This window comes from Dipodomys ordii, unplaced genomic scaffold (assembly GCF_000151885.1).
Source record: "Dipodomys ordii isolate 6190 unplaced genomic scaffold, Dord_2.0 Scaffold101, whole genome shotgun sequence".
NCBI classification, from domain to species: Eukaryota; Metazoa; Chordata; class Mammalia; order Rodentia; family Heteromyidae; genus Dipodomys; species Dipodomys ordii.
The window spans coordinates 3,882,272-3,896,343 of NW_012267317.1; the positions used below are offsets into that span (position 1 = coordinate 3,882,272).

The 14,072-nt window shown below is 53.8% G+C and overlaps 1 protein-coding gene across 1 annotated transcript in view; it reads right to left on the reverse strand.

The window, feature by feature from the left end:
- Positions 1 to 9,627, reverse strand: part of Nos3 (nitric oxide synthase 3 (endothelial cell)) — a 23,858-nt gene extending 14,231 nt beyond the window's left edge. The window contains exons 1-13 of the mRNA XM_013027245.1: positions 9,451 to 9,627; positions 7,527 to 7,629; positions 6,835 to 6,968; positions 6,544 to 6,706; positions 4,996 to 5,087; positions 4,764 to 4,905; positions 4,124 to 4,263; positions 3,854 to 4,028; positions 3,152 to 3,253; positions 2,137 to 2,331; positions 1,948 to 2,021; positions 1,672 to 1,816; positions 915 to 1,019 (exon numbers count right to left, since the gene is read on the reverse strand). Coding sequence (XP_012882699.1) covers positions 915 to 1,019; positions 1,672 to 1,816; positions 1,948 to 2,021; positions 2,137 to 2,331; positions 3,152 to 3,253; positions 3,854 to 4,028; positions 4,124 to 4,263; positions 4,764 to 4,905; positions 4,996 to 5,087; positions 6,544 to 6,706; positions 6,835 to 6,968; positions 7,527 to 7,629; positions 9,451 to 9,626 — 1,746 coding nt within the window. The 5' untranslated portion in view covers position 9,627. The remainder of the gene's footprint in view (positions 1 to 914; positions 1,020 to 1,671; positions 1,817 to 1,947; positions 2,022 to 2,136; positions 2,332 to 3,151; positions 3,254 to 3,853; positions 4,029 to 4,123; positions 4,264 to 4,763; positions 4,906 to 4,995; positions 5,088 to 6,543; positions 6,707 to 6,834; positions 6,969 to 7,526; positions 7,630 to 9,450) is intronic.
- Between the last annotated feature and the right edge of the window lie 4,445 nt (positions 9,628 to 14,072).

The following is a 14,072-nucleotide window of genomic DNA, read 5'->3' on the forward strand; positions in this document are numbered from 1 at the left end:
CACACACACACACACACACACACACACACACACACACACACACACACACACACACTGGAGCCCATGAATGGGCTTTCTTGGGGGTGGGCAAGGCCAAGGAGAGGGTAAATGAGTGTGAATACAGTCAAAGTACTTGATAAGCATGTATGAAAACAGGACCATGAAACCTGTTGAGATTGTTTGAAGAAGGGGAAAAGAGATGAGGGAGAGAGTTGGAAGGGGTGAGTTTAATGATGGGGTATGTTATATGTATGTATGGGAATATCACAACTCTTATGCAACTAATATATGCTAATAAAATCATAAAAACAATAAAAGTTATACAGGAAAAGCCAGCCTGCTGTAGGCACTCGCTTTCTCAGCGTGCAGGGGAGGCACTTAGAAGGCAAGGCAGTTAACTCTGGAAACAGATAAGAGGACTAAGTGCGTCTCCCTTGGGGAGCTCAGAAGCATCAACTGGAAACTCATTGGATGGTCGTGCTGTAGTTCTTTTTTTTTGTTATTGTTGAGCAAGAGAGGTTTTTTTAAACCTCTGTTGGCAACTAGAAGTGCTCCTTTGTTAGGAAAGAAGGGAAAAGCTGCGACAGGGAATGGAGCGGAGTGTCCCTGTATTCACGCTGTCAGCTCCCAGGGGCAGTCTGACCTCCTTGGTCAGCTTTACCCTGAGAATGGAGATGACCTGGAGGTGCAGTTCAGTAGGTTTGTGTGGGGGAGGTTGTGGCTAGGGTGTGGCTTGCTCTTGTACAGAAGGTCACACTGGAATTGTGGGGAAATTTCCCTGCATATCTTTGCTTTCCATCCTGGTGGTGTGTGTTTGTGTGTGTGTGTGTGTGTGTGTGTATGTGTGTGTAAGTGCCTATCCAACCACTCTAGTTTTGAATCTCAACTCATTCCCCCCGTCTAGAAGGCCTTACCTCTCCATTCTCTGGGGGATCCCCATTCCCAAAGGTGCTGGTCACCACCAATACCAGGGTCTCATGCTCCAGGGACACCACGTCATACTCATCCATGCACAGGACCTGTGGGTGAGGACAGGAGAGATGGGGACTCCACTCTTGCTGCCCCCCCACCTTTATTTTTTTAGCCGGTTGTGGGGCTTGAACTCTGGGCCTGAGCATTGTACCTGAGCTCTTCAGCTCAAGGCAAGTGCTCTACCACTTGAGCCACAGTGCCACTTCCGGTTTTCTGGTGGTTCATTGGAGTTAAGAATCTCATGGAATTTCCTGCCGGGGCTGGCTTTGAACTGCACTCCTCAGAATTTAGTCCTGAGTAGCTAGGATTATAGAGTGAGCCTCCAGTGCCCAGATTTCTTGCTGCCCTTTTCCTTCTCTCTGAACCTCTGGGCAAGCTTCAGGCCCTGACTCGACTCTTAATCTCGTAGACTCCAGGATTCCTCCTGAGTTCTGCCTGAATTTGCTCAAGGCTAGTGCTGTACCACTTGAACCACAGTTCCATGTCTGACTTTTTTTGGTGCTTAATTGGAGATAAGAGTCTCACTGGCTTCAAACTGCAATCCTCAGATCTCAGCCTCCTGAGTAGCTAAGATTATAGATGTGAGCCAGTGCCCTTTGTTGAGCTCTGTCTTTTGGACCTCCCCTGAGCTCCTGAGTACCTCTGAAAATTCTGGCCAACCACCCCTCTCTGGCCTCCTGCTACTGGGCTCAGCCCTACCCGGGGGTCGAACGCCTTCCGGAAGAGCCTCCCCAGCTGCTGTGCGTAGCTCTGTGCCCGGCCGGTCTCTGAGCCGTACAAGATGGTCGCCTTCACGCGCTTCGCCATCACCGTGCCCATGAGCGAGGCGGAGATCTTCACCGCACTGCAGCAGGTGAGGGTGGGTGGGGGTATTTAGATGCTCAGAAGCTCAGCCCCCCTCCCCCCGCAGGGGTCCAGCCCCATCACCACAGGCTGTTGTGTGTGTGAGGAGGGGTGCACTTCCAGGGTACCCACTTGGCTACTTCCTTAAAGGTCTTCTTCCTGGTGATGCCGGCACCCTTGGCTGTACCTCCCTTCCAGGGGTCTGGCTGCAGGGAAGCGATGGGGAGGAGAGGCGGGAGAGGGAGACAGCGACGATTAGTGCTTCCTGGGGGCTTCAGAGTTAGAGTTGGGAGGGGGCACAGGAAGCAGTCGGGTGGACACCTGATAGCGGAAGGCAGGGGATAGGAAGTAGTTGACCATCTCTTGATGGAAGACAGGAGTGAGGCTGCCTGAGATGGGGGGCACGATCCAGGCCCAGTCAGCGGGGCAGCCCCCCCTGGCCTTCTGCTCGTTCTCCAGGTGCTTCATGAAGGAGGCCGTGGCCGCATGGTGATCCACAATGGTCACTTTGGCCAGCTGAGGTGGGGGAGGGAGAGAGGCCAGGCTCAGAATCAGCCCCCAGGCCCCACCCTCTAACGACACACACTGTGCCCCGAGCCCCTGACACAGACCGTATCCCCTCACACCAGAATAGCACCCCCAAACTGTAGCTTGCAAGGTCACATTCTAAGTCCGACATGCAATAGTTGCTCCCATTTTCACTCTCTGTGTGCCTCTCTCTCAACCCAAAATACCGTTCTTTTTTTGGTGCCAGTTCTGGGGCACTGCCCCTTAGCTTTTTTTTTTTTTTTAATTCCTCAAGGCTGGTACTCTTACCACTTGAGCCACAGCTCGACTTGCAGCTTTTCTGGTGGTTAATTAGAAATATGAGTCTCATGGACTTTTCTGCCTGGGACACGGTTCTGATTTCGAGCTGTGACCTCAGATCTCAGCCTCTGAGTAGCTAGGTTTATCTTTCTTTTTGCATTGCTGAGGAGTCCAAAACTCAGGGTTTCGAACATGCTAGGCAAACACACAGCCACTGAGCCACATCCCTGGCCCTTCCTGAACCTTTCATTCCCCATTGAAGTATTGAGCAGATACCATTTCACCACTGTTCTCACATCTTCCATTCTACTATTGGAGTTTCCAGGTTGCACTGGGCCCCACAGCATCCTCTGGGGATGGGATTACTGAACAAGGTTCCTGGCACGAGCTGCCCGCCATACGCCGTCCCCGCGGCAGGCCTCGCGTATGAACTTGCAGCCGTCTAAGCCCTGCCCTAGTTTCTATGTGCCCCCTGTTCTTCATTCCTCCCAGCCCCCTTTGCCCTCCCCGCCAGCGTGGGCCTGTCCACCTGGTAACTGTGCAGCACAGCCACGTTAATTTCCACCGCTGCCTTGTCTTTCCACAGGGACGAGGTTGTCCGGGTGTCCAGGTCCATGCAGACGGCCACGTCCTGGGCAGGGCAGTGGGTGTTGGCAGGGACAGAGGCAATGGGTAGTAGATGGAGCAGGGCGGGGAAGGCACTGTCAGGGGCTGACCACCCAGTGCGGGTTGGATCAGCCTTTTCTCCGACAAAGGCATCATGGAGCACAGAGGGAACTTGGGCAAGTCGCTTCTCAGTTCTGGGACTTAGTTTCTCAGTTTTATTTATTTATTTATTGGTGCTGGTCCTGGGACTTGAACTTAGGGACTTGGCAATGTCCCTGTCTCATGGACTTTCTTGCCTCGATTAACTTCAAACCATGATCCTCAGATCTCAGCCTCCTGAGTAGCTAGGATTACAGGTGTGAGTCACTGGGACAGTTTCTCATCTTTGAAACTCCTTCAAAGATCTTGAACTTTTTTTTGGAGTCGAAGTCCCCTCTGACAACATTATGAGAGATGCAGAACTAGAGATTAGCGCACTCCCCATTGCCTGGATGGTTCCAGAGTTTGTGTCCTTGGAATTGACTCAGCTCAGATCGCTGCTGGCATGTTGGGGGGGTGCTGTGTGCAGGGCTGTGTCCTGCCTGCCTGTCGCCCCCCGTCCCCCGCCCCCACAGTGGCTCCTCACCTCCAAGATGTTGTAGCGGTGAGGGTCACACAGGTTCCTCATTCCGATCTCAGTGCTCATGTACCAGCCACTGAACGGGGCCGCGGGGAACTCCAGGCCCCCAATTTCCAGAAGCATGTTGGATACCGCCGGGAGGGCGTACCAGCGCAGGCCCAGGGCCACGAACCACTCCAGCCTGGGGGCGTCAGGTTTGGATGAGGCCATGTAGAGCCCTTGCAGGTGTCCTCCACTGCCCCTCCTTGCCACCCCACGTCATCCCTCCATGCTCACGTGGGGTGCTCCAGGGGCACCTCGAGGACAAGCTCGGGGGGCAGGGTGAAGAGTTCTGGGGGCTCATCAGGAGCCTGGAGCAGCAGGGGCAGCACATCAAAGCGGCCATTTCCTGGGGTCCAGCCATGCTGGATGCAGAGCTGCAGGGGGCAGGCAAACACAGGTCCCAAGGCCTCAACCCGACCTCCTGAGGGGTCCTCTCCGTCAGCCATCTCCCACCTTTCGCCTCAAGGCTCCTGCATTGGCTAGGTGTCTGCAGCTACTCCAGGGTGTGTGTGTGTGTGTGTGTGTGTGTGTGTGTGATTACTGGGGCTTGACCTCAGGGCCTAGGCTCTGTCCCTGATCTTTTTGCTCAAGGCTAGAACTCTACCACTTAAGCCACAGCTTTACTTCTGGCTTTTTGGTGATTAGCTGGAGATAGGAATTTCATGGACTTTCCTGCCTGGGCTGGCTTTGAACTATGATCCTCACATCTCAGCCTCCCGAGAAGCTACCAGGGCCTAACTCTCAGGCCCTGATTGTTTTACATCTCTCATCTTTCATTCGAAGGAAGGGTCTTCTCTTCCTGTTGACTAACCCCTCTCTGGCTGGCTGGCCCCTGCCTCCTCCTCTTCGTTTGCCCACTTGCCTCTGTACCCACCTCAGTGATCTCCACGTTGGCAGGGTCCCCTCTCACGGAGCCATCCTGCTGTCTGTACCCTGCGTAGCGCACCAGCTGGCTGTTCCAGATTCGGAAGTCTCCTCGGCCTGGGCAGCGCTGGGGGAACACCGTGATGGCCGAGCTGATGGGGGGATTAGAGCTGGTCAGAGACCCTCCTTCACCTGGCCTGGCGTCAGGATGGGCTCTGGTGTGGTTGGATGGAAGCACTTACCGAAGGTTACCACGGTTGGTGGCATACTTGATGTGATTACAGATGTAGGTAAACATTTCCTGTGCAGTCCTGCAATCCCGGGCGTCAAACACCTGGGCCCGCCAAGACAGAGAAAGGGCAAGAAGAGAGTTGGGGTCTTGAGTAGCAACCCCAGAGGCCAGGCGTGTTATTCACTGGAAGGAGGCAGGGAAGCCGCCCTCTGTCCACTTAACCAGTTCTCCCATCCCATGTGTCCTCAGTATAGCCTAACTCCTTCCCAGAGGACGTGTTTTCCCCGGTCCTCCAGAAGCTTCCTGGTGCCAGCCATGCTGGAGGAAGGGCACAGCCACCTAGGAGTAGGTCGCACACTAACTGTGATGCTCGAGCAGAGTCCCGGCTCTCCCCCGAGCTCCCTGCTGCTGGGAAGGCGGCAGGGGCTGCGCTAGGTGGCCTCTTGGGCCTCTGCCAATGCTTACATTGTGATGGCAGGAAGAAGAGGCTGGGAGAGAGGAGGAAATGTAACGGGGCAGCAGGAGGCAGTGGCTGGTCTGGGGTCAAGGCAGAGACATGCAGGGAGTGAAGACCATTGTGGAAGCTCTAATGGGTTGAAAGTTAGATAAAGCTTTGAACAACTTAAATAGTCACACAACTGTTAGGAAGCATATATATATATACATATATGTATATATATATATATATATTTGGTATGTGTTGGTACGGAGGTTTGAACTCAGGGTCTTGAGCTCTTGCTTGGCTTTTTCGCTCATGGCTGGTGTTCTACTACTTAACCATAGCTCCGCTTCTGTTTTTTTTTTTTTTTGTTGTTGTTGATTAACTGGAGATAACAGTCTCATGGATTTGTCTGCCCGGGTTGATTTTTTTTTCTTTTTGCTTATATGGTACTGAGGAATCGAACCCAGGGCCTCACGCATGCAAGGCAAGTGCTCTACCACTGAGCCACCTTCCCAACCCCTGCCCGGGTTGATTTTAACTGTGATTCTCAGATCTCAGCCTCCTGAGTAGCTAGGATGACAGGCATAAGCCACCAGAGCCTTGCTAAGGATAGTTGCTTTATTGGAGACACCTTTGGATTGGCTGGGCATGTGGCTGTATTCTCCATTCTTTGGTGACCACTTAAGAGCTCAGAAGGCCTGTGGTCCCTTGTATCTCCTCATGCCAAGGCCCCAGCTCTCTAGTAACCCAGCTTAGCTCTGGTTTGTGGGCAGGTTGTGAAGGAGGGTGTGGGACCCAGCTGGGCAGGAGGCCCACATGGCACAAGTAGCCATTTGGCAGGCCTCTTGCAGAAGCTTCTCTTACCCCTGACAACCATGGGGGGCAGGCGGGGAGTTATCCCTGCTCAACCACCATTGTACCCAGTAGGCCTGACATTTCCAAGTCACTAGTGTACAGCTTCCTAACCAGGTGGCAGCTATGTAGGTAAGAGGCGGAAAACCCCCCACTGTATGGAACCTCCTCCCCCCCACCCCCACCCCCGAGAGACCTCAGGAACTGCCTGTCCATGCCCACCCTCTGTTCCCTGGTGCCCATCTGGACACCAGCTGGCCACACCTGCAGCTTTCCCCACTGGATCCGGCCTACACAGCGGGGAGCGTTGCGCCAGGCCTGCTTGGCCCCGAATACCAGCTCGCTCTCCCGGAGCTGGTAGGTGCCTGTGGATGCCACCTCAGCCTCGACCTCCTGAAGCCGCTGCTCATGGGCCTGGGAGCCGCTCCTGGGGGAGTGTGGTAAGAACAGTCACAGGGTAAGAGGGGAGCGCTGGGCCTTGGTGTCAGGGCTGAGAGGTCGAGGATTGGGGTTCCATGGCATGGAGGGGAGCCTGGGTGTCAGCGAAGGCCTCACCTCTTGATGGAGCTGTAGTACTGGTTAATGAAGTCCCTGGCCTGACCCAGCAGCTGCTCTGGCGGGGAGGAGCTCTGTAGTTTCCTTGGAAACACAAGGGAGCCCAGGCAGCGTCTTGGGGTGCAGGGTCCATCCTGGGTCAGGGGAGTGGGGAACACAAAGGTCAGGACCAGGGCATTGTGCAGGGTCTGTTGTGAGGCAGCAGGGACTACAGGGAACTTGGGAAAGATGCCGGCAGAGTCTAGCCCGGGGTGGACGCAGGCCAGGGCTGAGACTGGAAGTGGGGTGAGGGTGGGCGGGTTTAGAGCAGAACTAGGGTCAGGACTTGGGTAAGGCTAGGGGTCACCAAAGTCCTCACAGGCCCATCAGTTCCTCTGGTTCTTCACAGCTCCCCCCTGCAATGTCTCTTTCTGGGTGCTGTTCCTGATCTCATTTGCTCAAGGCTAGTACTCTACCACTTTGAGCCACAGCGCCACTTGGGTTTTTGAGTGGTTAATTGGAGAGAAGAGTCTGGGCTGGCTTTGAACTGCAAGCCTCAGATCTCAGCCTCCTGAGTAGCTGGGATGACAGGCGTGAGCCGCAGGTGCCCGGCTCCTTGTCTTTTTGGGAGACGGGGCAGATTCAGAGCAGGGTGGCGTGAGGAAGCCGCCCTCCCAGCCCCCCCCCCGCCGCCCCCGGTGAGCCCGTCTCACCTGCTGAGCCTGGGCGCACAGGGTGTCATAGGCGATGCTGCCCACTTCCCAGTTCTTCACTCTAGGGAACCTGGGCCCCTCTGGTGGCCGGGTTAGCGGGGAGCTGTTGGAAGCCAGGGAGGGAGTTGTGGGGGGGAGCGTACAGCCTTGAGGCCACCTCCTACAGCATTAGTGACCCCACTGCTTTATCACCTCCTTTCCGTCTGCTTCCTAACGCATCAGCTGACACCCCAAGTTAGGAGGAGGGCCTGCTGACCAGGGATCCAAGGCTACCCATCTGGAGTACGCAGGGACAGTCTGAGCTCTGACTATAGTGGCCTGGGCCTGTCTGGGCCTCGCTCCTGAGCGCCAGTCCCCGCCGGGTCCTCCTTCCGTGTCCATGCTGACCTTTGTACCTGAGGTGTTGCTATGAGCTGAATGTGCTCTTCCCACCTCGTTTCACACGCTAGCCATGTGGGTTCAGTGTAGCAGAGTTGAGCGGTGGGATCTTTGAAGCTGATGGCTTCTCTCTCATGGATGGATCCGTGGGTCAGTGCAAGTGGCTTTGTTAGAGGAGCAACACTCACGGCCACTGGCTCTGTCTTACATGTGATCTCTCACCACGAGAGGTTGCGGCATGCGGCGCTGGTCAGTGGCTGAGCAGCGCCAACACCATGCTCGCTCTGGGATTTCTAGCTTCTAGAACTAGGAGCAAAATAAACCTCTCTTTCTCTTTCTCTCTCTCTCTCACCCTCTCCTCCTCCCTCTTTCTCTCTCCCTCTCCTTCTGCCTCTTCCTCTCCCTCTCCCTGTCTCTGTCTCTATCTCTGTCTCTCTGTCTCTGTCTCTGTCTCTCTCAGTGCCAGTGCTGGGGCCTGAGCTCTGTCTTTCAGGTTTTTGTTTTTGTTTTTGTTTCCACTCAGGATTGGTGCTCTACCGCTTGAGTCACAGTTCTACTTCTGGCGGATGACAAGCATACAACCATGCCCAGTTTTTTGGTCTAGATAAAGTCTACCTTTTTGTTCAAGCTGTCCTTGAACCTCGAGTCTACTAATCTCTGCCTCCTGAGCTGGTATTACAGGCATGAGTCGTTGTACCCAGCCAACCTCTACTCTTTCTAAGTCATCCAGACCTCTAGGCGGTAGCAATGTAAAATGAACGAAGGCATAGGCCCTTCTGAAGGGGGAACAGAGCCCAGAGCCTGCGCTAAGGGTAAGCCTAGCAGGGATTCCTCCGTTCTGATTTTCCTCCCACTCACACCCCTCCTGACAGTAGCGTTGTGTGAAGGGAAGCCTTGGAGGCCTTATCGCTTCCTCCCAGAGCTACCAGCCAGCCGGGGAGGAAGGGAGGGACTCGGATCATGCTGCGCCTGCCTGAGCGGCAGAGCCTGGCCTTCAGCCCTATGTGGGAGCATTGGACCTGAGACTCCTGGGCCAGCTTGCTCCCCGTCCCATGACACCCCACTTTCTCACTCAACTAGAAGCTCATCCGCAGCTTCTGTCTCATCCCCCCCCTCCCCCAGGTTAACGAATCACCACCACTACTTGCTGAAGGCTTGTAAGCTAGAAATGTACAGGCCATGGGGTAAGGATACTAAGAAGACTCCATTTTCCATAACAGAGGCTCAGAGACATTAAGCAAGTTGTTTGAAGTCAAACAGCTCTTGATAGCCAAACAGCATTTGAGCCCTGGCCCAATTCTAGAGCAGGCCCCATACTTCCGACTTTGACCCGTCACGCCAGCCTCGATCCCGATCTCTTTCCAGAGTCTTCCAGCCAGTCCTGCTCTGGCCACACTAATAATAATAATAATAATAATAATAATAATATATATATATATATATATATATATATATTTACTGAGGATCTCTCTTGGCCCTTCCTAGCCCTGGCTTCAGGTGAACACGTAGCCTCCTGCCCACCTGCTTCTAGTCATGGGGCTCTCACCTGTGGTCTGGCGCGGGTGAGGTCGGGGGTGGGGATGCTGGTGGCCGCCCCGGCTCTGAGGCTGAGGCTGAGGCAGGAGTGGCCGGACCCTGCTTGCCACACAATCCGAGGCCCAGCCCCAGCCCCAGGCCGCAGGGTGGCCCGGGCTCCTGGCCCACACTCTTCAGGTTGCCCATGTCAGCGGCGCGTCAGCTCGGCTGTCTGCTTGAGCAGAGCCCTGGCCTTTTCCTTAGGAAGCAAGGAGGGCGTAGTGGGAGGGGGCTCTCCAGGGCTGGCCCTCGCCCCGCCCTGCCTCATACACAATGGGACAGGAACAAGGCTGCTGTGAGGCTCTGAAGCCTCGGCTCCATGCCCGCTGGCCCAGAGGGTGGGGGGCCCGGACGCCTGGGCTCCGTCATGAGGGCTAGAGCTGGTCTGTGGGAACCCAGGTGTCCTGTGGAGACCTGGGCCTGGAGTGCAGGAGCTGCACTGCGGTGGGGGTGGCTTTGGGAGGGGGGTGGAGGGGGAGTAAGAGCAACCAGAGTCAGAAAGATGCTTCGCTAGGGTCACACCACAGGGGTAGATGTGGAGCACAGTGCTAGGAGACAGGACGATGGAATCCTAGTTACCACAGGGACCTCTAGGCTTACCAACAACCGTCTTCACCATCTCCTTCAGGATCTTTGTTTTGAAGGGCTTCTTGGAGGAATACAGTCCAATAAGAGTGCAGAGACTCTTTGTCCTTATGACTGGCATTAGGGTGTCCCTTCCCCCCCATCTCAATTTCCTGGAACCCCACTCCCCATGACTCAAATGGGGGCCACAAAAGGGCAGGAAGCTGCCATCCAGGGCCTCCACACCCAATCTGTCATCCAGTGACGCATGCTTCCATGGGGCAGCGGGTCAGAAGAAAGACCTGCCAATCAGGACAGAGGCAGGAGGGCCCCTAGGGGGTGGGGGGGGAAGCTTGGAAGCCCCTCGAGTATGAGGGCAGGAAAACTACAATTCCCAGAATGCAAAGGGGCACACATGAAATACATTCTTGGCACCTTTGGCAGAAATGCATGCTGGAGTTTGTAGTTCTATGCCATCTAGGGGCTGGAGAAAGGCCAGGAGCTCACTGACTGGTTCCACAGGGGTGGAAGGCCTTGTGGGTTTTAGGCCTTAGAGACTTGACTACAAGAAACGGAAGCCGAGAGTCAGGCAGAGATTGGGAGAGGCAGACAGGCAGACAAACAAACATGTGGATTTGTGTTGGCTGGACTCCTTTGAAAAATACTGGAGAATAAGGTTGGGGTGGGTCTGGGTGGGGGGCTGGCAGCTGGATCGGCCGGAAGGAACAGGCTGTGCTAGCTCTGGGGTCACCAAGAAGGTGGGTCTGCCAGTTTGAGAGGGTGGAGGGAAAGGGGCCTCACAAACAGATAGGACTGTCCCTGGATGTGAGTGCTCTGGACCCTCCCCCAAGGGGGACAGTCTAGCTTGTCCCCAAATCTAAGGCTCCTGTCTATCCCCACCAGTTTTCTTTTCCAGGAGTTGGGAGATGGAATCTAGCCCTCTACCCTCTAGATATTTTCAACCAGACCAACTCCCGTGGTCTGTCTGCTGGGTCTGGCTCCCATGTTCAGCACAACGAAGGGTTCCTCTTTCCTGGTTCTGGCTAAGGAACTGTGACTGGCTTCCTCAAGGCCAAGGTTACACCTAGTATTGGATGCTGACACCTTCCAGAATCCATTTTGCCTGTGTCACTGGCCATGGCTTCTCTGAGGGTCTCCTGACCCTTGTCTCCCCTGACCCCAGACTTCCCATCCGTGGTTCCTCTCAAAAGCAGGGCTTACCTCAGACCTGTCTCCACCTAAAACCTTCAGCCAAGGCCAAGTCCACTCCAAGTCTATTCAGTCCACACTGACCTGATCTTCTGTTTCTCTAGGGTACTGATCAATCCCTTGTTCTAGACAAATGGACGTTCTCACGATTCCCAAACTGTCTTGTGCTTTCCTGCCTCTGGGCCTTTGCTAATGTATCCCTCTACCCCATCTTGTCCATCCTTAGCGGTTCTGAAGCAGTCTCAGCCACATCTCACTCATGAAGAGCAGGCCTGCTGTGGGAGGGTGAGTGGTGGATGTGTTCCAGCTGTAATGCCTGTGGGAGCTGCCCAGAATTTATTCCAAGACTGATAGGAATGAGTTCCCCATTTCTATCAAACTGGGCCCCTTCCGTGTGTGTGTGTGTGTGTGTGTGTGTGTGTGTGTGTGTGCCTACACTGGGGCTTGAATGCATGGCCTTGAGCTCTCATTCAGCGTTTTTCTCTCATGGCTGGTACTCAACTACTTGAGCCACAGCTGTACTTCAGTGATTTTGTGGGTCAGTTGGAGGCAAGGAGTCTCATGATTGGGTTGGGAAGGTGGCTTAGTGGCAAGAGTGCTTGCCTAGCATGAATGAAGCCCTGAGTTAGATTACTCAGTACCACATAACAGAAAAAGCCGGGAGTGGTGCTGTGGCTCAAGTGGTAGAGTGCTAGCCTTGAGCAAAAGAAGCTCAGGGATGGCACCCAGGCCCTGAGTTCAAGCCCCAGGACTGGCAAAAAAAAAAAGTCTCATGGACTTTCCTGCCTGGGCTGGTTTTGAACTGTGATCCTCAAATCTCAACATCCTGAGTGGCTAGGATTCCAGGCATGAGCCATCGGTATTGGCTTCCATGGCCATGTGGATGTCAGAGCCTCTGGGCTGACGGAGGCTTTTCCCACTGACTGCTTCTTCCCTTCCCTTCCACGGGGGTCAGATCAGCGTTACTTTCTGGATCCTTCTCCTACCCATCCCTGCTCCCTCTTTCCACTCTCTCTCAGTCATTACCCTCAAGTAATTCTCTTATGATTTCAACTCCCCTCCCCCCCCCTTTTTTTTATCGGGCATGAGGCTCGAACTCTGGGCCTGGGCACTGGTCTCTGAGCTGTTCAGCTCAAGGTGAGGGCTTTACCACTTAAGCCACAGCACCACTTTTTTTTTTGTGGTTCATTGGAGATAAGAATCTCATAGACTTTGCTGCCCAGGCTGGCTTTGAACTGTGATCCTCAGATCTCAGCCTCTTGAGAAGCTAGGACTACAGGCGTGAGCCACTGGCACTTGGCTTCCAACTCCTTGAGGGCTGCTTCCCAGAGGACTACCCTGCAGCTTGGGAGGTTCCTTAGTGAAGCTTTCTGCAGTATCCTCTTCTCCATACTCCCCAGATTCTTTGTCCCCCTTTCCCAGGCCTTGGACATCTCTTCCTGTAGGCTGTGGTTCTCGGATCGCTGGCTCTGTGTATGTGAGGTCTTGCCCAGGTGAATTCTGGAAAGCATAGGCCACTTTTCCTTAGGAACCTCTCTGGGTATGAGCAGTCTGCAAGGAGTGGGCACTGCCAAAACAGTGGCTTGTTTCACAGTACATACAACCTTCTCAGGCATCTGGGGGTATTCAGGAGTCAACCGGAGGAGGTCTCCACTGAGGAGGGGTTTAGCTGAAGTGGGTCAGACTCAAGAGGGAGCACTGTCTAGGCCACCAAAGCAGATGAAGCCTGGTCCTTACAGCCTGGCCTGCACTGAAGGCTGAATCAAGTGGGCATAGCTTGGGGCAGAGTGTGCCATGACAAGGTTTGAGAAAAGGAGAAAAAGTCAGAGGTGTAAGTTTTTCCAGTAAGAAAGTTTTCTCTTTTCTGGGGCAAGGTAGCATTACCTGCCTGTCCTAACTTCCATCTTGGTGTTCTGATCTGGTGGGGGAGGGAGGAGTGAAGCAGGGGAAGGAAAGTAGACAGGCTGGTTTTTGCTTTCTGTTTTTTGTTTTGCCTTGAACTCAGGGCATTTTTCCAGGCTGGCACTCTTAACTGCTTGAGCCACACCTCCACTTATTTCATTTACTTAGAACATATACACTTTTTTTCAAATTCTTTATTGTGATTAAGTGATTACATAATTTCACAAATTTCACAGTATTGTGGCATAGGGATGCTTAGTTAACGTCACAAACACATTCTAATTTTCGTGGGGCAGATTGTCTATTGTGGTCTACAAGGTTTACAAGTTCTATGGGCCTTGACAATACAGTTATTTCTTCCACATCGGGTGATGTGTACATTCCTTTCCTTTTGCTTAGAGTCAGCTGCTCCCTCTTTCCCACTCATTCCCTCCCTCCCATCGCTGCCATTGAGTTGCTTAGCTCGTTTTGATCAATGTCCAGTGCAGCTGATGGGTCCCACTGTTGTACGTTTTCCCCTGATTCCCTCTAGTTCTGTGTCCTCTTCCTAGTTTCCCTCTGGTGTGCTCATATATACCATATATGTGGTCAGCAGCATGGGGTCATTTAGTAATGATTCACCAAATGAGTGGAAGTCCTTTGTTTCTTTTTTTTTTTGGGTCCGGTCGTGGGGCCTGAACTCTGGGCCTGGGCACTATCCCTCAGCTCTTCAGCTCAAGGCTAGCGCTCTACCACCTGAGCCACAGTGCCACTTCCGGCTTTTTTTTCTTTTTGCTTATGTGGTGCTGAGGAATCGAACCCAGGGCCTCAGGCATGCAAGGCAAGCGCTCTACCACTGAGCCATCTTCCCAGCCCAGTCCTTTGTTTCTTAAGTCTTGTTAACTTTGTCATATCTCCTTATGTTTTGGATTTAACATC